The 25,102-nt window shown below is 41.3% G+C and overlaps 1 protein-coding gene across 2 annotated transcripts in view; it reads left to right on the forward strand.

The window, feature by feature from the left end:
• Window positions 1-25,102, forward strand: part of LOC143997335 (uncharacterized) — a 585,170-nt gene that overhangs the window by 443,687 nt on the left and 116,381 nt on the right. The window contains exons 22-23 of one of the 2 annotated variants that reach the window (XM_077492912.1): window positions 17,797-17,871; window positions 18,000-18,323. In XM_077492912.1, the coding sequence (XP_077349038.1) occupies window positions 17,797-17,871; window positions 18,000-18,042 (118 nt within the window). In that variant the 3' untranslated portion in view covers window positions 18,043-18,323. Of the gene's footprint in view, window positions 1-17,796; window positions 17,872-17,999; window positions 18,324-25,102 lie in introns of those variants that run through there. The other variant, XM_077492911.1, reaches the window with a different exon arrangement.

Consider the following 25,102-nt stretch of genomic DNA (forward strand, 5'->3'; position numbering starts at 1 on the left):
CCCCAGTCTGGCTTTCTACTTTTTTAGATGACTGCAGTGAACTTGCATGGAGATTTTCTTCAATCTTCTCATCAAGACACTATGTGGATGACCTGGACACCTCTGTGAGATAGTTGTACTCCCATCTTTGTTAAATTTTTGTATTATTTTGCTACAGTATTATGCTGATGAGTAAAGCTTAACTGATCTTCTTTTAGTCTTCGCCTTTCTTGCGTAAGACTGGGTTCACACTAGCGCGATCTCAGAGATACTATGTGATTCATACCCGCACTGCAGGTGGTGATCCCATGCGATCTCTGAGCAATGCGAGTTCATCCATACAGTTGTATGGCTGAACTTGCATTGAATTCGCACAGAAAATAGTGTAGGAACTTGTTTTTCCCCACATTAGAATCGGATCGCATGGGTACCATTACCATGCGATCTGATTTCTGTATGATTTCACAGTTTGCACTGCGATCTGTGAACTAAACTGAGGGTGTTATTAACTTTATGACACCCGCAGCTGTTTTCAGAAGCCAGTGACCTGCCTGTGGCAGAGGAGCGATGTGGGAACTGATGCTGGAATTGAGCTAGATCCCACATCACACTAGTGTGAACTCAGGGTAAAGGAAAGATTTTCTTACTCAGGCCTTGTGATAGTTCCCTTCCATGTGTTGCCATTGCTGACAGCATGACATGGGAATGGGGTTTTCTTTAAGTCATGCCCTTTCATAATCTGTATCTGCTAGACATCTGTTTAATGAATAATTAGACTCACCTGTAATTGAATTCTTGCTAATTAGGATTTTGCTGTTGAAAATGTAGCTTTGCTCTTAAGACTTTAATTGGGGCAAACTACATTTGTTTTCAGTGATTTACCAATAAAAAAAAAAAAATCTTTGAGCTTGGCAGCATCCCACAAGAATCCCTCATTGTTATTGCAAGAAGAAAAATTGTGTAATATTGCTCTCCAAAAAGAAACTTCCCCTGTCCACACATCCAGAGTACCTGGGTTCAGTTTTGCACAGTAATGCCAAAACTGTGTTTATAGGACTGCACTCACATGAAGCATGATCAAAGATTAATTTATCAGGGACTCATTTTTTCCCATTGATGCCTGCCATCTTTAGGTGGGTAATTTTATGTTGATGAGCTCTATCAAGCAGATTTATCATCCCATTTTACTTCCTCTCCAAATGTCTATTTTTTTTGCTTGTTTTTATATTCTTTCTTTTCTGTTTAAGACAGGTCTTTTCTTCTCATTTTACCCACCCACAATTGTCTAATAATGTCAAACTGTTGTCAAGAAAACAGTGTCAAACTGGCTGAATTTTTAATTTCTTCTATTCATCTTTGTTGATATTTCAGTTCAGAGTCAAATTAGAGCTTCGGCAGTCAGCGCTATGACAGAAAGTCTAATCAAGCGCAGGTTTTTTCCTTGCCTTTTCCTACATACAGGACAGCTGTTTGCTGTTCATTCTGTATGTCAAGATGACAAGACCATCTCATCATGACATTATGTGATATACTTTGAGGGGAGGTGGCTTTGTCTTCTTTTTTTTTTTTTTTTTTTTTTTTTTTTGCATCAGAGCCTTATTACCATCTTCTAAAGGCATAAAATGGAAAACATCAAATAATCAAAGATTTGTAAAGAACTTTGGCAGATGATTTTTTGTGTGTGCATGTAATTTACGTATTATTCTCTTCCCATGTGCAGGTTATTAAAAAAATATGTTTTTCTGTAAGGAAAAAATTAACCTCATCCATATGTCCATCTCAGCAGTACTGTTGAGGAAAACGGTACAGCAGGCAGTGGTTATGGAGAGTGGTAATTTTTGCGGGCGATTGAAATTGATATTCTTATTTTACTCAGTTGTTTAATAGGGTATTGGTTAGATGGACGTTCATATCTTATTACACTAATTCCATATGGTTGAACAGGATCCATGCTACCATGGCTATAGTACAACAAAAATGGAGAACCTGCATTACTGTTTTTGACATTTATGCTCTTTATGAATTTTGCTGAAATTAGTGCTTTAACCACTTCAGCCCCAGAAGAATTGGCTGCTCAATGACCGGGCCATTTTTTGCGATATGGCACTGTCGATTTAACTGACAATTGGGCGGTCGTGCGACTCTGCAGCCAAACAAAATTGATGTCCTTTCTTTCCCACAAATAGAGCTTTCTTTTGGTGGTATTTGATCATCTCTGCGGTTTTTATTTTTTGCGCTATAAACAAAAAAAGAGTGCCAATTTTGAAAAAACACAATATTTTGTACTTTTTGCTGTAGTTAATACCCCCAATTTTTTTTCTTAAAAAAAGCAAATTTTTTACTCAGTTTAGGCTGATATGTATTCTTCTACATATTTTTGGTAAGAAAAATCACAAAAAGTGTATATAGATTGGTTTGTGCAAAAGTTATAGCGTCTACAAAATAGGGGATAGATTTATGGCATTTTTATTATTATTTAATTTTACTGGTAATGGCGGGAAGCTGTGATTTTTATCAAGACTGCGACATTATGGCGGACACATCAAACACTTTTGGCACATGTTTGGGTCGATTAACAATTATACAGCGATCAGTGCTATAAAATTTCACAGATTACTGTATAAATGACATTGGCAGGGAAAGGGTTAACACTAGGGGGTCATCAAGGGGTTTACTGTGTCCCTTATGTATGTGTTCTAACTGTGGGGGGTGGGACTGACTATAGGAGATGGGAGATCATGGTTCCCAGCTCTTTCATGCTCAACTCACACTCTCTCAACATACTTTTTCCACTCTGCATAGACTGATGTAGCTCCTGATTTGGCAATTGGCTGCTTATTGGATCAACGTCTTCACCTCTTTCTGTTAAAGAGTAACTCCACTTGTGTTTGGGGAAACAAAATACAGTGCAAGGATTTTAACAAACTTTGCCTCTATCTATTTCTACTCTACTTTCTACTGAAGAAATAGCGGTTTGTTTAACCATCTCCTTAGCATACTGATTCTGACAAGTAGTGAACAGTTTACTATAATCAGCTGCTGAACATTCAGTGCTCTGATGAGAAAAGTTGTAATTAACCCTTTTTTGTTGCAGAAAATGCCTATAGTCTAACAGCTGCAGACTTCTGGGAAAACAGATAGCTTCCTGGTTGCTCTATTGCATTAAATGCCAGTGCATGCTTGATCGGTGTCATCACAAGGGAACGGTGCCACCAGGTGACTTTGCCAGGTGGCCCCGTCCTTAAATATATAAGAACAGGGATTCAGCGGGTTTGCCTTAGTTGATGGCAGAGCTTTTTTTGTTTTTTTTTGGGTCTAACAGTGTGGCGGGCATTGTGATTGATAATGGCTTTACATCCGGGGACACTGTGTTTTTATTTTAATAAAGGAATTGTCAATAACTTTTAATAACTTTTTAAATTTATTTTTATACTTTTTTGGTGAATGGGTAGGGGTACTATCCACCCCATACTCATTTACATGGGGGTAGGATATGGGGGGGCTTCCAGATTCCAATAGGCGAGGGGCAAGGTGCTTCGGGGTGGGGGGGCAGAGCCCCAGACACAAAGGGCCTTGTATGGAATGGGGGGTGCTGACTTTTAATAAGGACACTTGCCTGTCCCGGAAGCCCCCAATGTAGGACCCTGAGGCCGATCCATACATTCCGACTAAAGGAAACCAGCAGTGGAGTCTTGCAGCTTCAGTGCCGGTTTCCGAATGCTCATGCATGAGTTGCGCTGCATTTGTGAATGGCCAGCTTGTCTGCTGGGACACACACAGGTCCCAGAAGATAGCAGGGGGCTTGCTGCTGAAGAGGATGTTACATCCTGCGCCGTGACCTGGCTGGATCAGAAGTACACTTAGTACTTCCAAAAAAAAAGTACTAAAGGAAAAGATAAAAAAAATAAAAATAAGGGTTGGAGAGGTGATCTTTACTTTAAAGACCAGGCCTCTTTTTCAGACTCTGTGTTTACAAGTTAAAAACATGTTTTTTTTGCTAGAAAATTACGTAGAACCCCCAAACATTATATATATATATATATATATATATATATATTCTAACACCCTAGAGAATAAAATGGCAGTCATTGCAATACTTTTTGCCACACTGTATTTGCTTAGCGGTCTTACAAGCGCACTTTTTTTTGACAACAGTAAAGTTAGCCCAACATGTCACGCTTCAAAATTGTGCACGCTCGTGGAATGGCGTCAAACTTTTACCCTTAAAAATCTCCATAGGCGATGTTTAAAAAATTCTACAGGTTGCATGTTTTGAGTTACAGAGGAGCGTCTAGGGCTATAATTATTGCTCTTGCTTACTGTGATACCTGTGATACCTCATATGTGTGACCATCGTAGTCATATGCTGCGCTACCCACATATGTGTTCACTTCTGCGTGGGACGGAGCACTTTAAAAAAAAAAAAAAATTCTTATTAATTTTATTTTATTTACTTTATTTTTACACTATTTAAAAAAAAAATGGGTCACTTTTATTTCTAATGTAAGGAATGTAAAAATCCCTTGTAATAAAAAAAGCAAACATGGCAGGTCCTCTTAAATATAAGATCTAGGGTCAAAAAGTTCTTAGATTTCATATTTGGACTTAAATGCAAAAAAATGTGCCTTTAAGAGGTATGGTACGGAGACGGGTGGGGGCCATCTTAGCCTCACTTGTCTCCATACCAAGGAAGTGATAGGACCCGATCGCCTCCGCTGCTGCCGACGGCTCCAATAAGTGGCGGAGGGCACAGGAACGTGGTGGGAGGGAGGTGTCACCTCTCCCGCCACCGATAACGGTGATCTTGTGGCAAATCCGCCACAGAGACCACCATTATCGTAAACAGAATGGCCGGCTCTAAAGATGGATACCTTGGTTGTGGCAGCAGCTGCTGCCGTTACCGAGATATCCATCTTCAAATTGCCGACATATATGTACATGAGGTGGTCGGTAAGTGGTTAAGACCACTTCTCAAAAGTGGGTGGAACGCCACTTTAAATGTAATTTTGTTTATTTATTTTTCTTTAGAAATGTCAGTTTTGCTGCAGTAGGTTCTATCCACAATACAGGTGTGCCACTTTACAGGGAGACTAAGGGGATCCCCCAGGCACTATATATAAAGGGATTTTTCATTTTTGTTGTTGCACTTTAAGCATCAATACAATCACTGCTCCTGTAATAACGATCTTAGACTTTAATAGGGTTCTCCTTCAGGTCAGAAATGTTTCTCTGTTCGGGAATTCTGGTGCAAACCAAACAGGGGGGGTGTTTGGCCTATCTTTGGTATGATGTGCGTGAATCAAGTATAAAAAGAAAATGTTCTTCTTTTTGTAACCATTTCAATATTTTATGGTTTATTAATGTTGAAATTACTAGTTATGTTAAGTTTCTTTTTTAATGAGTAAGATGCCAACAGATAAAGAGAAAACACAAGGAATTGGGTTTATGATTTTGATGTACCCCTTTCCTTTTTAATGTGAATTTCCATGCAGTATGCCAGTGTACTTGCTAGTTGTTTCATGATTAGTATAATTTTTTTTTCACATACGTGTGCCAACCTTTTTGTGTTTCTTATGCACCAACTGGCCATGTTTTTGGAAAGTCTGACTCTGTACTTTACCCAATAGTGTAATAGTATTTCTACTGCTTGTGCATTTATAAGATATTTATACAATCGGTTATTATTTCAATTTCTGAAGTAATGTTTCTTTTAAAGTACTTTAGAAAATTTGGTATTCATAGGCCTGACATTAAAACAACACTTTTTTTTTTCCATTTTGGATAGAGTATGGAAGTAACACACACACCTATCTTCATCGGAAGGCCACCTTACATCAGGTGTCTCCCATCAGTGTGCCCCCTTACATCATTTATCCCCATCAGGATATCCCTAACCCTTGGTCCCTGCAAACCAATGACTGGTACTACACTGGTGGCCTGGCGATCCAGGCAGAAGCATCTTGCAGGCCGAGCCTGGACCGTGGGCTGCCATTTAATGAAGGCTGATCTAAATAGACAAGTGTGAATAGTCCCTTAATGATTTTTGATCAATATTGCTTTGAGTTCAGCTTGTTTTTAGTTTTCATCAATCAGCTTTTGGTAGTCATGAAACAACCTGCTGGCTCCATCTTCGCAGCTTTCCTAGAGAGAATACAAATTTGTTTAACCACTAGGCGTCTGCGCTATAGCCGGAAGATGGCTGAAGCACAGACGCCAATTGCCAGGAGGCCATCCCTGGACGTCCTCCTGTTTACTTCCGCAATGCGCGCTCCCGCGAGCCATGCATCGGTGAAGTTCTGTGCTGGCCGCGTCCCTTGGACACAGCCAGTCACAGATCGCTGTAAATGGCCATTTACAGCGCGATCGGCGTTTCCAATGAGAGATGATCTCATATGTAAACATATGAGATCATCTCTCATTGCCAGCTCTCCCTCCTCACACAGAGACAGCGTGTGAGGAGGGAGAGATGAACAGCTGCAGCGGCTGTGAGTAGAAAAAAAAAACACGGAACATACAGTGCCCACAATGTCACTGCCATCTGTCCCCACTGCCACCTGTCAGTGCCATCTGTCAGTGCCATTTGTCCCCAGTGCCACGTATAAGTGCCACATAGTGCCATCTGTCATCAGTGCCATATCAGTATCACGTGTCATCAGTGCCACATATTAGTAGCATATGTCATCAGTGCCATGTATCAGTGCCACCTGTCAGTGTCACGTGTCATCAGTGCCACGTATTAGTGCCACGTGTCATTAGTGCCACATATTAGTGCCATCTGTCATCAGTGTCATCAGTGCCACATATTAGTGGAATCTGTCATCAGTGCCACATGTCATCAGTGCCATCTATTAGTGCCATCTGTCAGTGCCACGTCAGTGTCACGTGTCATTGTCCTGGTGCTCCAGGGCCTTCAAAAGTGTAAAAGGTAGTCAACAAGTTAGATGTGTAATTTATGTTCCTAGAACACATGATGGCCCTCCCTGCATGCTGGGCCTCTCTAAGTGGCCAGGCTGTGGTAAAGTCCCACACATGTGGTATCCTAATACTCGGGAGGAGTAGCAGAATTTATTTTGGGGTGTCATTTGTGGTATACACATGCCATGAGAGAGAAATAACCTGTTACAATGACAATTTTGTGAGAAAAATAAAAATTAAAATCTTCATTTTGCAAAGAATTGTGGGAAAAATGACAACATAAAAAAGCTCACCATGCCTCTTACTAAATACTTTGTAATGTCTACTTTCAAAAAAGGGGTCATTTGGGGGGTATTTGTACTTTCCTGGCTTGCTCGAGTCTCAAGAAATCACTACCAGTACATCAGGTGTGATCAATTTTGTATGATTTGCACCACAGCTTGTAGACTCTCTAACTTTCACAAAGACCAAATAATATGTAGCAGTATAAATTGTGGCCAAAATTTATGAAGAAAAATTAATAATTTGCAAAATTTTATCACAGAAACAAAGAAAAATTAGTTTTTTTTTCAATATTTTTGGTCTTTTTTCATTTATAGCGCAAAAAAAAAAAAACCCAGAGGTGATCAAATATCACCAAAAGAAAGCTATATTTGTGGGAAAAAAGGACAAAAAATTAATTTGGGTACAATGTTATATGACTGAGTAATTGTCATTCAAATTGTGAGAGCACAGAAAGCTGAAAATTGGTCTGGTCACGAGGTGGTTAACAAGTGGTTCACAAGTGGTTAAAGGAAACCCATGCTGAGACACATATGTAGGCTGCCATTGGTAAGGTTTTCTAAAAATGCTAATTGTCTGGCTGTTGCAATGATTTCACAGATTTATTGATTTATTTGTCACTGACCCAGAACTATACAGGGTTATGATTTCACTGATTTCATGTTTTTGATCAGTATTTCTGAAAATATTGAAATGCTACCTCTGCCCTGTTAGGGAGATTCACCCTCCCTATTTGTCCCATTTACTATTATCATTGTAAGTGAAAGTAAAAGAATATCCCAAGTTTTGGGTTGTCCTCAGAACAGTAATAGAGGGGACATTTTGCAATGGAGACATTACTTCTGGTGACCCGAGGGGGGCCCCAAGAGTTTCCTATAATTTGCAGGGATTGTGATGGGAAGGGAAATCTCTCCAGTGGAACACAGATGACAGAAAAAACTGACAGGGGTTATAACGCTCACTTACTCTGTCCAAAATGAATAGAAAGTTGTGCCTTTTAGCTCTGGTTTAATACTTGAATGATGCATTTATGTCTGGCCTTATAATAACTTGTCGAACATTTTTTTTTATTAATTAAAAATTTTGTGGTTAGAATACACTCTTTTCATTAGTCATGTAACTTTCCCTGATGTGTCTGAAAACATGTGTTTATGTATTTCTACATTACTGTAGAAATTAAGCTGCAAACATTTTATAATTATATTTGTAGGCTTATAAAATAGCATGGCAAAAACAATAAAGCAGAAGGTATTCACATACCAACACATCAGAAATATAGAAAAACTCCTCTTATAGGTATGGGTAAGAGCCATATTATTATTTATGTATTCATGGCAATCTGCATATAGGGTTACTTTTTTTTAATAGTTACAGCCTAGAAATCAGAGCTTTTTATATAATCATTCAATAACATAAATATGTTTCAGACTTGGTTCCCCCATTGCAAGATGTGAGCCCGATTGTGGGCACTATGGTCTATGAACTATGAATTCTATACAGTAGGTTTTGAAGAGCATTTTGACAACATACTGGCTAGGTTATGGTGTGGTATATCTTGTTTAGATTCACTAACAACTGCATAACTTACTTTGCTGAGTATAAATCCAATGTGTTGATTAGGCTTATTTGACAAAATAGCTACTAAATGTTATTGAGATTGTACAGATATTACATAATGAGATTGTAGTGAGGACCGTTTTAACGTGACTGTTTAAATTTGGAACAAATTATTTTAAAGATGGAGAAAAGCAAAGGTGCACAATTAAAAAAGTGTTCCTTAAATCAAAATCAGTTTCCTAGAAAACTCCTATATTACTGTTGCAGTTAATTCATTTTAAGCCATTTGAAATGCACTTTAATATTATAGCTGTTTGGCGTAGAACATTTTGAGATTACAACATTGAGAGTGCTGTTTATTACCATTTGATACATTAGGCCTGTTCATAAACACCCCCAAGTGTTAAATGTCAACATGTCATCTGTCAATGTAGGTCCTACCTATAATTATGTAAGTTGCAATTTTCTGTTTGTTTGCAACAGTTTCACCTTATAAAGCAGTTTTTCATTATTTTCACCACATTTCAGCTAAGGTGAAAATAAACCAGCAAAGGTATTTTGCATATAACATTTATAATTTATTAAGACTTCCCACTAATTTTGTTGGTTATTTAGACCACCATAAGTTTATCAAAATCCACTATTTCCATAGAGGAAAAGCAAAAATAAAATATTTAGTAGCATATTTTTTTCCTCACTAAGTTATTTACCGTGTACCACATTTTTTCACTTGCTACATAATTTTTTTATACTGGAGAGAAATTTAAAGGCAAAAATGTGGCAAAGTACATCTAAGCACAAAAAGTGTATCGATCTTCTTAAAGTAGTGTCTGTACTTAACACTTCAAGGAAATCTGTGCTGAGAAAATGTTGTAGGCTGCAATAGCTAACCTTAAATTGCTATTATCTTGGCTGTCAGTGACCAATGGGCATGTACCTCGTGAATCACTAACCAATAAGAACTTGTCTTATAAAGAGGACTATCCTGAGGCATTTGATCTATCATGGTGTCATTTGTTATGCCATCAAATTTATCTTGCTATGAAAAATTATTGCTTTCTAGTGCAAGGTTTGCTCATTGCCTCGTGGTCCCCACCCCCTTTATAAATTGCCATATGATGTATGTACAAAAACACACTGTCAGGGCTGGGCTCAGCCCTTCCTTCTCTGAGCTGGCTGACTTTCTGGCTTCTCTGACTATCCATTACCGAGCTTTGGCTTAGTTTTGACTATGTTTGTTCTATTTACTTTTATTATTAAGTGTGATTTAACTGTACTTCTGTCTCAGTCTGATTCATGGTTTCTGATAGTATGCGAAGGCCATGAATTAAAAAGATGCCGACTATCCACTTGTTGGTGATATTTTTTCCAGATTGGATGAGCAGGATCATCGCATGGATCAGTGTTCCATGGTGTTACAAATGCTCCTGAGTTGCACGGCTCACCTGGAATCTCCCACTGTGGGTGCCCCTGTACAACCTGTGTTGCAGGCTGTCCCTGCTGCTGCTCCAGTCTCTGTGCAGGCACCCGCCTCGAGTATCACATCTGTAAGAGGTATGTCTAGTTCCACTCCGCTTCCCCAGTAATTTGGGGGTGATTCAGTTTAATGCAGAGGTTTTCTCAACCAGGCTGAAATATGCTTTGAGATGCTGCCCCAGGCGTTTCCCACAGACAGAAGCAATGTAGGTTTTGTGATATCTTTGCTTTCTGAGAGAGCATTGGCCTGGGCAAACCCTCTATTGGAGACCCAAAAACCTGTTGTCTTGAGTTACCCTGAGTTTGTGTATTCTTTTAAAAGGGTATTTGACATTCCCGCATGCTCCGCTTCTGCTGCCAAGTGTCTCATGTTCATCGCATAGAGAAGGAGAACTGTTGCCAACGATGTAATTGAATACTGTACCCTGGCAGCTGAAGTTGCTTGGAACAATGATGCCCTCATGGCTGCTTTTTCTCATGGTCTCTCGGATACCATCAAGGATGAGATAGCAGCCCAAGATATACCCACTGAGCTGGAGAAGCTGATCACGTTTGCCATCCTCATTGACACCAGACTCAGACAAAGACTCTCTTTTAAGGAGTGCTTGCGGAAGCCTCCTGTACATTTGTCTCCGAGCTTTGCAGTTCCACCCTTGTCTCCCTCACCTCCCATTCCTCCTGGTACCGAGTCAGTCAACTAATGCACTTGGGCTTTACGCGTATCTCTGCAGATGAGAGAGGGAGAGATTGTGCCTTTATTGTGGCCAGGCAGGTCACTTTTTGAAGTCTTGTCCTACCCGTCCAGGGAACGCCTGAACCTTGAGGTCCTGTCATGAACAGACCTTAGGTGGCATTGTTTCATCCCCAGTTATCAAGAAAGAGAAGCCTCTGGTTTAGATTACCCTTTCTTGGGCTGAGTCGTCCGTCGAGATACAGGGGCTGCAGACCTTTTCCTTGATGCTGCCTTTTTATTGAGGCACTTGATTCTACTGCAGCCGCGTGACATTCCACTTGCCATTGAGGCTCTACAGCCTGCCCATGTGACTCACAAGACTGTTCCATTGTCCATGGCCGTAGGGGCTCTTCACTGTGTGATAATCCAATTCCAAGTTATTTCCTCACCTAAGTTACCGCTGGTTGGTTATCCCTGGTTACAGAGGCACAGCCCCTTTTTTGATTGGCACCATGCTGAGGTTCTCTCCTGGTCACCACAATGCAGTAAGACATGCTTACAGAAGGTTGCCAAGGTCCTGTGCACCTCTTCACTCTCATCCCTGCTGGAGGTGTACTGCAATTTTAGTAATGCCTTTGATAAAGGTCAAGCCGGTAGTTTGACTCCAGACCAGCCGTATGATTGTGCAATTGAGCTTCAACCTGGTGCCATACCCCCTCGTGGCCGGGTTTACCCTTTGACGGTCTTGGAGGATAGGGCCATGGATGAATATGTTGCAGACGCACTTTGCTTAGGTTTCATCCGCAAATCCTCATCTCCTGCTGGTGCTGGTTTCTTTGTAAAGAAGAGTGCTGAACTAAGACTTTGTATTGATTATAGGGGTCTCAATCATTTCACGCTTAAGAATGCCTGTCCAATTCCATTGATTACGGAGTTATTTGACCACCTCAAGGGAGCAACGGTTTTCACAAAGCTTGATGTGAGAAAGGCATACAATCTCGTGAGGATTAAGGAGGGCGACTAATGGAAAACTGTGTTTAATACAAAAACAGGCTATTATGAGTACCTCGTAATGCCTTTTGGCCTTTGTAATGCCCCGGCAGTTTTCCAGGAATTTATTAATGATGTCCTTTTGAGATTAGTTATAGTTATGTGTGGTGGTTTATCTTGACAATATCCCCATATTTTCTAAGTCCCTGGAGAGCCACCACACCATCTCTATTGTAAATTGGAGAAGTGCAAATTCCATTGTAAACAGATTAAATTCCTGGGTCCAAATTCCTGTAATTTCCACTGCTGATTTTTCAATGGACCCAGAGAAACTTTCAGCAGTCCCAACAGTGGCCCCGACCCATGGTTTTACATCTTCTGCAGCTCTTTCTTGGCTTTGCCAACTATTATTGGAAGTTTATTTGTAACTTCACATCTCTGGTCAAGCCCCTGACTGATAAGACCAGAAAGGGCAGTAAATCCACACAGAGTTGGTTTCCGGATTCCATTAAGGCCTTTGAGAGTCTCAAGGCTGCCTTTGTTTCTTCTTCTGTGTTGGCACATCCTGATCCTACGTTACCTTTTATCCTTGAGGTAGATGCTTTTGAGCCTGGAGTTGGCACCCTTCCATCTCAACATCCTACCTTTGAGAGCGCTATGCTTCCCTCTGGCTACTTTTCCAAGAAATTGTCACCTGCGGAGTGCAATTACAAGGTTGGTGACAGAGAGCCGTTAGGGATAATTTTAGCCCTGAAAGAATGGAGAGATCTGGAAGGTACCACTGTGCCGGTTCTAGTTCTTACTGACCATAAGAATCTCACATTCTATTATAGGGCGCAATGGGCTCTTTTCTTGTCTAGTTTCAATTAACTGTCTCATTCTTACCCGGTAGTAAGAATGTAAGTGCTGACCCTTTGTCACAACAATTTTCCTCCATTTCCAAGATGGAGTCAGTTTCCCGGTTCGTGTGATTCCTCCTGATCATATTCTGGCTACGGTTTGCACCAGTCTCACTTCTTAATTGGGTGGCAAAATTCCTGCCGGTCAGGTCCATGCTCTTCTGGAAAAACCTTGTGACCGCTGCTTTGTCCCATGGTTTCTGACTTGCCATTCTCCCAAGGCTGCTGGCCACCCTGGGAAGAATCAACTCTTTTGGGTCATTTCCCAACAATTCTGGTGGCCTAGTCTATGTGCTGATGTAACTGCCTTCATAGCTGCCTGTTCTGTGTGTGCTCCGAGTAAGACTCAACTACACCTTCCAGTGGGCCTCCTACAACCATTAATCTATGGAGAGAGACCCTGGACCCACCTGTCTATGGATTTCATTGTGGAGTTACCAAACTCCCAGGGCAACACAGTTATCCTTATGGTGGTTGACCAGTTCTCGAAAATGTCTCGTTGTATTCCACTTAAGAAGTTGCTCACCTCTAAGGAACTGGCTACCATTTTTGCTCGGGAGATTTTTCACTTACACGGGCTACCCAAGGTGATGGTCTCGGACAGGGGTATTCAGTTTGCGTCCTGGTTACGGTGAGCCTTTTGTGCAGAGTTGGGCATTCATCTTGCTTTCTCCTCTGCGTATCACCCGCACTCTAATGGGGCCACAGAATGAGCCAATCCGTCCTTGGAGCAATTCCTATGTTGCTATATTTCTGACTATCATAACAACTGCTCAGACCTCTTAACGTGGGTGGAGTTTGCTCACAATAGTGCTTTGAATTCTGCTTCCTGATTTGTCCATGTTTATAGTGAACTATAGTTTCCAAGCTTCCATGTGGCCTGACTCATTTGTTCGGCAGAGTATTCCTGCGTTAGAGGAACATCGCTGTGGTCTTTGTCCACTTGGACACAAGTCCAGGAGGCTTTGCAACATGCTAACGATAGGTACAGACTCCATGCTAATCAGAGGCGCCTACCTGCACCTTCCTACAAGGTTGGGGACAGGGTCTGGCTGTCATCTCGCAAGCTCCGACTTCATGTTCCCTCTCTGAAGTTCGCACCTTGGTTTGTTGGGCCTTTCCCTATTCTTTGCAGGATTAACCCAGTGGCTTACACATTAGACCTTTCTTCAAATATGTGTATCTCAAATGTATTTCATGTCTCCTTATTAAAACCTTTTGGTCTGCAACCGCTTTATGACCTAGGTTACGTGGGCGCATACAGTACCTGGTGCATTGGAAAGGGTACAGTCTGGAGGAACGCTCTTGGGTCTCATCGTTGGACGTACATGCCCCTGTCCTCCTCTATGATTTCCATAGACATTTTCCCCTCAAGCCTGGTGGTCCTCCGAGGGGAGGGGGAGGGGTCATTGAGGAGTTGGTACTGTCAGGGCTTGGCTCAGCCCTTCTATGAGCTGGCCACTCATCTATCGGCTAATTGCCAGCTCCTATCTCTCCACAGTGACTCACCTGTTGATGATATCCTGTTCGTCAGTCCTGCTTACTTAAGCCATCCAGCCCAGATGATCTGTACCTTCGCATTGGTGAACATCACAGAGACTCCTGTGATCCTGTTAAATACTTGCTTGGCTGACATTCCTTCTGGGTCCAGATCCTGCTTGCTGTTCTACTACACTGTTCCCTAGCTTCCTGACTTTCTGGCTTGTCTGACTATCCATTCCGGTTACCAAACTTTGGCTATGTTTTGACTACATTTGTTCTATTTACTTTTATTATTAAACAAGTGTGATTTACCTGTGCTTCTGTCTCGGTCTGATTCATGGTTTCTGACACACACCTATGGGGGTAAAAGGTAGTAAGTATACTTACCTTACCTCTGGCATTGCAGCGGTGATGGCACTATCCTTCTGGAGAGATCTGGAGGAATGATTAGTATCCCAAATCTTATGAGATGGTGCTAGTGTAGTACATAGTGTAATATCCTGGTTCCCAGAACTGTGCCAGAAAGATAGGAATGTTTTCCTCACCTAGGCATTACAGACTGAAGTGGGGGGTAAGATATATTCTAACTTTTCTCCCTGCACTTCCATCATATGACAGTTTATAAAGGGAGAGGTGGGTCCCCATGTATTGAGCAGATGTTGCTTTTTAGTGCTCCATTTTAAGGATTAGGTTTATGGGTAGGTTTGGTTTAAAGGGGAATCAGAATCTTCAAATTAAGGTAGAAGACAGAATTGATTATAGGTTTAGAAGTATGCATAGAGTATAGATAACATTTAGTGTTATTGTTAGAGAGATTTAGCAGTTGCATTAGATTAAAGCTCAACTATACGCTGGCTATAAATATTAGAATAAGTACAAGAGTACATAACTAGAAAAAGCTATGAAACAAACTCATGCTGACTTTCACTTTCAGCAGCTCAGCTAATCCTGCTTCTCCCCTTCCAGGATTGACTTGGCAAGCTCCCACTTTTCTAATGCTTTGAGTGCTGATAACCCCACTGGAGCAACTGCTTGTGAAATTTGAGCACTGTCTGAAGCTACAGAGCTCAACTTCATTTTTTTATTAAAATAATAAATGTGTTATACTTACCTGCTCTGTTACAGTTGTTTGGCACAGAGCATCCCCGATTCTCCATTTCTGGGGTCCCCTGCTGGCGCTCCAGGCTCCTCCTCTTCAGCGAGTACTCCCACAGAAAGCTACTTTCTATGGGCTCATTCCCAAACTGTCCTGTCTGTGTCTATAGACACAGACTGGGCAGCTTGGCCCTGCCCCTCGTTCCCTCACAGCATTTGATTGACAGTATCAGGAGCCAATGGTTCCTGCTGCTATCGATTTGTCCAGTGAGGAAGGGAGACAGTGTTGAGAGACGCTGCTCTCATGTACAATAGAATAGGTTATAGGCGCAAAGGCAAACACACAAATTGAAGTCCAAAATAATATGAGTAAAAGTCCATACACTTGGGTCAACTTGGATTCCAGAGTGTCGCTAACTCTGTAGTATAACAGACGAGGAGAAAAAAAGGCTTAGCTTGAAAAAGCAGTGTGCATGTGGAGCATGCTCCGAAGCGCATCGCAAAGCATCCTGGGATCTGTGACATCTGCACCTTCTGAACTGCTCGACCCACACCTTGCTCCACACCACGTTTCACATCGGATCCCAGAGTCGCTCCAGTGTCTCTCTGGCTTCCTTCGAGCTACAGCACCTGTCTCCCTTAGGCCGCGTACACACGCGGGGACTGTTCGCCCAACTTTGTCCGTCAAACAGTTTCGGCAAACAGTCCGCTCAAAATTAGCATGGACGGACATGGCCACACACGACGGACGAACAGTTTGCTGAAACCGTGCGCGATGACGTGAACGGCACGTACGACGGGACGAAAAATACGACGTCCTATACACTGCATTATAACTTTCGGCGTGTAAATCCTTTCTGAGCATGCGCGGAACTTAGTTTGACGAACAAGCCTACACACGAGCGGACTGTTCGCTGAAACAAGGTTTCAGCGGACAGTTTTTCGGAAATTCCGAAAAACCTTGTTCGTCAAACTGTCCGCTGAAACTGTCCGCTGAAAGCCCACACACGAGCGGACTGTCCGCCCAAACACTGTTCAGCGGACAAAGTTGGGCGAACAGTCCGCCCGTGTGTACGCGGCCTTACAGTGTGACAAACACCGCTGCTCAGCACTTGAGATACAGATGGACAGACCACCCTAAGTGCACCCACATTTATGAGCCTGTATACTACTTATATCCTGTGAGAAGCCTATTATGGGGCCTTTATTAAACTGCACATAATCTATAACACTTAGTGGCACTTTTTTCTCTTTTCTCCTTGACTGCTCTAATGTACATCTCTGGATCAGGCTTGGGTAAGTAAATGGGGGGGGGGGGGGGATTCTGCAGCATAGAACCACTTTAAGGCTTAAAACACTTGAGTCTATAGCCTATAACCCTAACTGAAACCGCTGTGTCTCATAATATCGCCCTTAATTTTTCAACCAATTTTTTCTGGTGTTTAACTCCAGTACATTTATCTGTATATATACAACCTACCACAGCAAAACTGACATTTAGGGGGGAAAAATGCTGTTTAAATTGCCGGTAAATGACCCAATCACTTTTTTCTGTCTGTAAGCAAATGACCAGAAATCCTTTTTATTTATACTAAACCCTTATCTTAGATGAGACACTGGTATAGATGTTAATGGGGGGATGGGGGGCTCCATGCAAAGAAAACATGCATTGGGTTTCCCCTAAAAATACATAAGACCCTTATACCTGATAAAAAAAATCACACCCCCCCCCCTCAATTTCAAACCAGATCCTTATCTATGCAGCCTGCCCAGGAAAGAGGAACCATACCAGGCCACAAGCCCCCAATGTGGGGAAGTTGACAGCTGAATGAGCCAGGTGGGCATCGCTCACTGGCTGATGTTTGGGCTTCATGCAGGAAGTGAAACATTTAATGGTGCTGTTACTACAGCAGCTAAATGTGATGGTTTCCAGCTCTGACTGGAGTCACCTAATTGTAATAATTAAATCGATTTTTGGGTGAGCCTTTAGACTGCATTGTTGTTGATAAATCTGAGGGAGTCTTACTAAGTTTGTGCATTTAGATTTGTATCATGTACAAGGTACAGTCTTTTAAATGCCATAAGCGTACCTTTCTATTATGGCATTTAAAAAAAAAAAAAAGAAATAAGAAAGAATTATGTAATTTGGTCATATAATCTCTACTGAAAGGCAAGGTCATGGCTCATCCTTCCCTAGAACACAAGCCTCATAATCAATACCCAGGTGTTTGGTCATGTAATCACCTACCATGGGGTATTGTAGCATCTCTTAATCCAGCAAGTTAAGTATTCTGAGCCTTTTTCTACATTTATAGGTTTTGTAAGAGAGCAGGGGATCATATTTAAATAAGTCTGCTGTCTCTTAATTAGCCATATTCCCTTATATATAGCTGATTTCCTTTATTCAGTATATAAACATATTGTCTTTCTTATCTAACTCTGAACCAGGCTCGCCAACGAAAACTTAGGTGAGAAAATCCGTGAACAAAATCAACTCTTGGCTCACCTCACAGAGGAAAGAGAGTAAGTCTTGTTTTTTTACTCCTGCTTTTTCTACTACATCGTCAAGCATATTTGCTTTGGAGTTCCTCCTAAATTACTGTAATCTCTTCAACTGCCCATGTAATACATTTCATATGTTTCTATTAAAGGTCAGCTCATTGTACGCTCAAAACAGAACTTTCATTACGGTGATGCCAGTTCCAAATGTGAATTTCTTTGGTCAGATGTCTATTTCAAGCTGGAGCTGTAACACACTATAAACATTGTCAAAATCGTTCTTTTGATTCCATCTCATTTAAAACGGATCAATTATCAAACCCTGATGAAACACATTCTTATGATTTTTACAAAATGTACCTTGCTGTATAAGGTTACACAATCTTTCAGGGGATTGAAACATAATTCTAAAATGAAACCTTGTTTTGTTGTCATTTATGCATTTTTGGATCATGCCAGTTGTTCTTTTAGATGAGCTCAAAGCCTTTGCCTTTAAAAGGTTAACAAATGCAGTTTAAGAGGTTTCCAAACCTTCTGATCCTTCTGTGTAATAATATGTAAGGGTCTGCTTTACTGTACCCTCAACCAGTGGGAACAGAGGTTTACTAACAGATATATTTTGTGAGCTTTTTTGCAATTTTAGATAAACTGTAAGCAAAAATGCAAAACCAAACTTAATTTATGGTGTATTTTTATGACAATTCATATTTACGTGGAATGTTTTTAAGTACTTTCTGAATTGGGAAAAGAAAAGCTGCACTGTCATATTACCTTAGAATAGAATGCACTGCTTAGCTTACTTGGCCTGAACTGAATGTATTACTATAAATCATTTAACGCTGATTGGCAGTCTTACCTTCAGTCTTGAACAGTTGCACATGCCCATTTCCTTAAACAGAAATTGATTATTCGGATTTCACTGCACACAGTAAGCTTCTCGCAGTATGTATTAGAAGCTGCAGCAAGTCAGATCGAGCCTGCGCCATTTCCTGGCTGATAAATGTACAGCATCATGTAGCCCTTTTCTATCCAGCCTTAGGCTGGATTCACACCTATGCAGTTTTAGTGCTTTTTGCACTACAGTCCATTTAACATGGTTTCCTATGGAACATGTTCTGTAGGGCAAATCTGCAAAATGCAAAAAGCACTAAAAATGCATAGGTGGGAATCCAGCCTTAGTATTCCTCTTTTTTTACTCTTTGGATTTTTGTTCTTTCACTTATGGAGGGCTCAGCAACACATGTGGATGTTACCTAGTGTTGTCTGCACGCAAATGCAACCTGCCTAGGAACATAGGAACACCTTCTCATCCAGACTCACATCTACCCAGCCTACTTCTTGCATCAGAGGTCAGGGCTCTTATAAAAATCCTTGAGGCGGGATTTGTTTGTGATGTTTTAAGGATACCCTGTCACCCCCTTCCACCAGCCATGGTGGTCTCTCTGGCCAATAATTAACCGCTTCTATTTATGTGATTTCTTGATTCAACAGGTCCGACAGTAATCAGGCCTGGGTGTTGCAAGTGAAATTTAATTCAGTTTTCCAAAAAATTGTGGTTAATCATAGTTCATTCATGATTCAGCATGGGAGGGTGCAAATACTTTTTCACATAGGGCCAGGCAGGTTTGACCTTTTTTCCCTTAATAAATGAAATAATAATTTAAAAACTGCATCTTTTCACTTTGATAGGCAAAGATTCAAATTGTTTTTACATGTTTTTTCTTTTTTATTCTCTCTCATTAGTGAGATTTCCCTTAATTTCCTGTCTTGTAGACTTAACCAAATCTGAGATGATATCTTTGCAATTTGAGTAAAATCCCCTCTTAGACAGTTGTCTCAAGGCCGAGTGTCCCCATTTGAAGACATTCCCTTTATCCCTGTTCTGATAGCAGCTTAGAGTTCCTGATTAACCCTAAAGGCCCGTATACACAATAAAAAAATCATTAAAAAAAAACGCTTTCAAATTGATCGTACAATAATCTGATCTATCGTAGTTTTGTTTAAAATTATCCAAAGGGACAATCATGAAGATTTTTCTCGCGGTATACCAGATTGTAGAATTTTAGTTTAACCACTTCAGCCCCAGAAGGTTTTACCCCCTTCCTGACCAGTCCATGTTTTGCGATTATGGCACTGTTATTTTAACCATTTAACCATTGATTGGTTTGCGCAAAAGTTATATCATCTACAAACTATGGGATAGATTTATGGACTTTTTAAAAATAGTTTTTACTAGTAATGGTGGCAATCTGCAATTTTTTGTGTGACTGCGACATTGTAGAGGACAAATCTGACACAAAGTGACACTTTTTGGAGACCAGTAACACCAATACAGTGATCAGTGCTAAAAAAAGATGCACTGTCACTGTATAAATTACACTGGCAGGTAAGGGGTTAACATCAGAGGCAATCAAGGGGTTAGGCATGCTCTTAGGGAGTGCTTTCTTACTGTGGGAGGAATGCTGTGAAAACTGGTGTCAAAGCTCATTAATACACGTGGGGAACAATTGTAGTTTGATTCAATAGAAGAGTTACTGTAGCTCAAATTGCTGAAAAAATGTAATGCTGGCTCTGATAGAAAGTATCAGAATACACAGTGCAACACAATTTGTTGCGTATGGGGCAAAGTAGCTGCAGAGAGGGTGCTCTTGCTGACTCATTTAATGCCTCCCAACTCCCTGATTTGCAGGGACCATCCCGGAAGTGGAAAGTTCCACCCCCTCAGGCACTTCTTCTCTCTGCTTTACAACTGACAGTGCTATACTTCAGCTGCACAGAACCTGAATCAGAGCAGGGGAGGGAGGGAGCAGATCTGAGCAGAGGAGGGGACAGATCACAGTTAAGGAGGGACGGAGCAGGTTGAAGCAGAGGCAGCAGAGGAAGCGGATTGGAGAAGAAGAGGGGCCGGTTTGGAGCAAAGGAGGGAGGGGTGGACTGGAGCAGAGGAGGCAGATTGGAGCAAAGGAGGAAGATTGGAGCAGAGGCGGGAGGGGCAAATCGGAGCAGAGGGGGGTGGGGCTGCTCTTAGCCACACAGCAGAAGCTCCTCCTGTACAGATGTCGATGATGTAAGTTGTAGCTGCTCTTTTGCAGCAGCCCCACTGGTGTTTTTTGCTTACAGAGCGGTCTCCTCCTGGATAATTTTGTCTTTTTTCCTGAAATCTCTAAAGACAGCAGTGCATGAGTACCCTGGGAGGTTGGCCATATCTCAGAGACTATAACAGGAAGGAAGAGAGCTGTGTACTGGAATGGGGGGGGGGGGATCAATTTTACTTGGGGGAGAACTTGGGAGAACACAGCACGCCCCTCAGCCCTGCACTCAATAAATGCCCACCCCTCAACCCTGGACCCTTTATATAGCATATCCCTCTACCCTGCACCCAGTAGGTAGTGCACCCCTCTACCCTGCACACAGTACATAGTGCACCCCTCAACCCTGCACCCAGTACATAGCACACCCCTCTACCCTGCACCCAGTAAGTGGTGCACTCCTCAACTCTGCACTCAGTATGCAGAACACTCCTCTACCCTGCACCCAGTACATAGCGCACCCCTCAACCCTGCACTTAGTACGTAGTGTACCCCTCTACAATGCACCCATTATGTAGCGCAGCGCTCAACCCTGCACATAATATGTAGTGAACCCCTCAAGCCTGCACTCTGTACACAGCATACCCCTCTACCCTACACTTTTTATGTAGCATGTCGCTCAACCCTGCACTCAGTGCGTAGTACACCCCTCACCCCTGCACTCAGTACATGGCGCACTCTTCAACCCTGCACTCTGTATGTAGCACACTCCTCAATCCTGCACTCTATATGTATGTATGTATGTATGTATCCTCTTCAACCTTGCACTCTTTATGCAGCGGACCCCTCAACTCTGCACTCTATATGTAGTGTACTCTTCAATCCTGCACTATGCATTTTTTATAAGTACAAGGAAGCTTTGTTTTGATTAACCACGCCCCTTTAAGCCCCTACCATTGGCAATACTTCGCCCACCGCTTGCCTTTACTGTCCCTCATTCTGAAGTTCATAAGTTGGAGAGGTATGCCATTTCCACAACCAAAAGCATCTACGTTGGGCATGTGAACATCAGAACTGGACCACAGAGCAATTTAAGTAGGTATCCTGATCTGATGAATCATGTTTTCTTTTATATAATGTGGGTGGCCATGTGCATGTGCGTCAAATTACTTACTAGTACATCCAGGTTAAGTAAGGTTATTCAATCTGGAGGTAAGGTAGAAGCTACTGGACTCGGCACACTTTCTGAAAAGGACTGCGCCAAGAAAAAGGCAAGTATCAGTGAAAGCTGCAATTTTTAACTTTACAAGGGTTTTGGAATTTAAATTGTATTTAGATTAGAAGCTGGAGTTAGACTGTAAAGAAAAACTGTTAATCATTTGTTAACAGTACAATGAGGAAGTTCAAATGTAATTAAACTGGTAGTTTTGTATTTTACAGGTTGGTATAGCAACCATGAAAAGCAAATGCTTGTTTAAATACAGTGTTCTGTTACTGTATATATACTGCATATAATAATAATTTTTTTTAATTGAAACAGATATATCTAATTACATTTATCATAAAATATGATGTACATAAGGTATAGAACATGTTTTGGGAACCAAGTGAGAACCAATAGTGGATTTAGTGTGTAAGATATTAATTATTACTGCTTATATTATTTTATTGCAATGTGCTTCTGTTTGGGATATGGCTAAAGTTCCTCGCTTATAATGCCACTTTAATATGATTTCTTTTAATAATAAACTTTTTTTCTTGCGATGTGTAATATTATATGAGCGCATACATGATCCTTATCTTTCATAAAGCAGGTACAAGTAATACAATTATGGAACCAAATGCTACTTTCATTCTTTCTTGTATTTCAATATTAAATTGAAAAAGAAAAAAAGGTAAATGTACCAGCTAATGAAAAATTGAGACACATGTAATACAATCTCCGTAGTTCCCGTGCAGCCGAATTTTTTTGTGAACACAGCTTGTGTTTGCTAAACGTATGTCATAGGCAAGCATTGCTGTGCCTTTTCCTTCTTTGCTTGTGCTGAAAATAAGCATATATCAAAGGCACAACATTGATAATAATATCTACATTTCTAGGGGTTATCTTTTCTGTGAATACCTTCCTATTAGTCACTATGATTATGTAAAGGAGACCTTTACCAAGATAATTATATAGGCTATCATTTCTGGCTTCACCTTCTGAAAATGCTTGTAGCCTGGCTGCTTTCCAGGTAGCTGGTTGAGAACATGTATGAGGATCAAGAAGTCACTTGCTGCATATTTGTGGCAGGTAAGTGAATTGTAGCCATTAAATCAGCATGACAGTCATGCGACTTTTTGAGAAGGTGGTTACCAATAGAGGTGGGCCAAACACCCATTTGTTCGGTTTGCAGCAGAACTCCCAAACAGGGGAAAAGTTCTAACTCGAACAACAAAACCCCATTGAAGTCTATGGAAGCCAAACATTGGGAGGCTTATATGCAAGTAAATGGCCATAAAAGGTGTATAGGGGTCTGGGTACTGCCCTGGGGGAGATGTATCAATGCAATAAAAAAAAAAAATCTTTTTGTTCAAGAGCAGTGATTTAAATGATACTTAAAGAGCAACAATAAAAATGAAATATTCCTTTAAATATAGTGCCTGGGGGTCCCCTTAGTCTGCCTGTAAAGTGGTGCAATTGTAGCATATATAGAACATGCTGCAGCAAAAATGACATTTCTAAAGAACAAATAAATCAAATCATTTAAAATGGCTCATGGTTTCAATTGCTGGCACCTGGCTATTGAAAAAACAAAACAAAGAAAAAACAGTGTGGAGTCCCCCCCCCCAGTTCATTCCAGGCCCTTCAGGTCTGGTATGGGTTTTAAGGGGAACCCCATGCCAAAATTTAAAAAAAACAGCTTGGGGTCCCCCCAAAGTCTATACCAGGCCCTTATAAAAACGAGGACGAGCAAGTGCCCCGCCCCGCGAACCATACCAGGCTACATGCCCTCAACATGGGGGAGTGGGCGCTTTGGGGCTGTTCCCATGTCGAGTGCATGTGGCCTGGTATGGACAAGGGCCCCAGCCCCACACCCATGGGTGAGAATGGTGCTTTCTGTAAGCAGGGGCATATTCAAATCTGGAAGACCCCTTTAACAAGGGGCTCCCCAGATCCCGCCAATTTCTTTTTCTTCAGCTGTCAGCGGAGAAGCCTATTGACAGCTGATGACTCATCAGTTGTTAAGGACACAACAGCTGGCTTTCATGCCCCGCTCCTTAACAACCAGCTTATACTGTGCCCTGATTGGGCAAAGCTTTGCCCAATCAGGACACAGCATTCACTGTTCAGCGTGCAGTGCATTGCAGGGATTTCGGCAAATCCGGTTGTTCACTGAATGGGTCAACCAGCCAATGTTCAGCCCGAGCTGATGCTTGGGCCGAACCGTTCACCCAACCATCTCTAGTCACCAGTGGCAAACCATTAATGTTTTTCAAGACTTTCTTTCTTTAAATACACCCGCCACTTTTAAACTTGTTTCCCATAATGCCCTTACACTGTAGGAAGCTTCATGGACACTGATTTATTGTAAATGCTGTTTCTCCTGACAGGAGAAAATCGGTGTTAAAAACTCACCTAAGCTGCATTTTTTCAAACCAATTTAGGTGAGTTTATCGGAGTTTAGCAGCTTTTGGTGTTTGGGAGTTTATTTCATTGGTCAGAATTTTTATTTATTCTAGCTATTGAAATGAGTAAACTCTGAAGTGCCAAACGTGCCTAGCGTTTAGGCACTCTTAGTTGCCTTTATGCACATTTAGGAGTGTTTGGCATTTTTCATGCCCAAAATCTTCTCTTCTGAATGCCATTCTTCTCCGTTCAGGACATGATCTTTGACAGCCTCTAAACTCTGTTGCTGGTAAAACTCTGAAAAAGGTCTGTGTGTACATGGACACATAGACTTGAGCTGAGTTTAGGGGCTTTGGCAAAAAAAAATTCAGCAGTGTGCAAATAGCCTAAATGGCCTTTTATGAAAGTTGTTCATTGCCTCATATCCTGCTAACTAACATATCACCTTTTAATCTGTGTTAGTAATTGTGATATTTATTTAAGTTGAAAATCCTTTACATCCCACTGTCTTCATCATTTTGTGTGTGTGTGTGTGTATGTGTGTGTGTATATATATATATATATATATATATATATATATATATATATATATATATATATATATATATATACAGTA

The sequence above is a fragment of the Lithobates pipiens genome, unplaced genomic scaffold, assembly GCF_037356315.1.
Source record: "Lithobates pipiens isolate NorthernLeopardFrog02 unplaced genomic scaffold, aLitPip1_a1.2 Scaffold_19, whole genome shotgun sequence".
NCBI classification, from domain to species: Eukaryota; Metazoa; Chordata; class Amphibia; order Anura; family Ranidae; genus Lithobates; species Lithobates pipiens.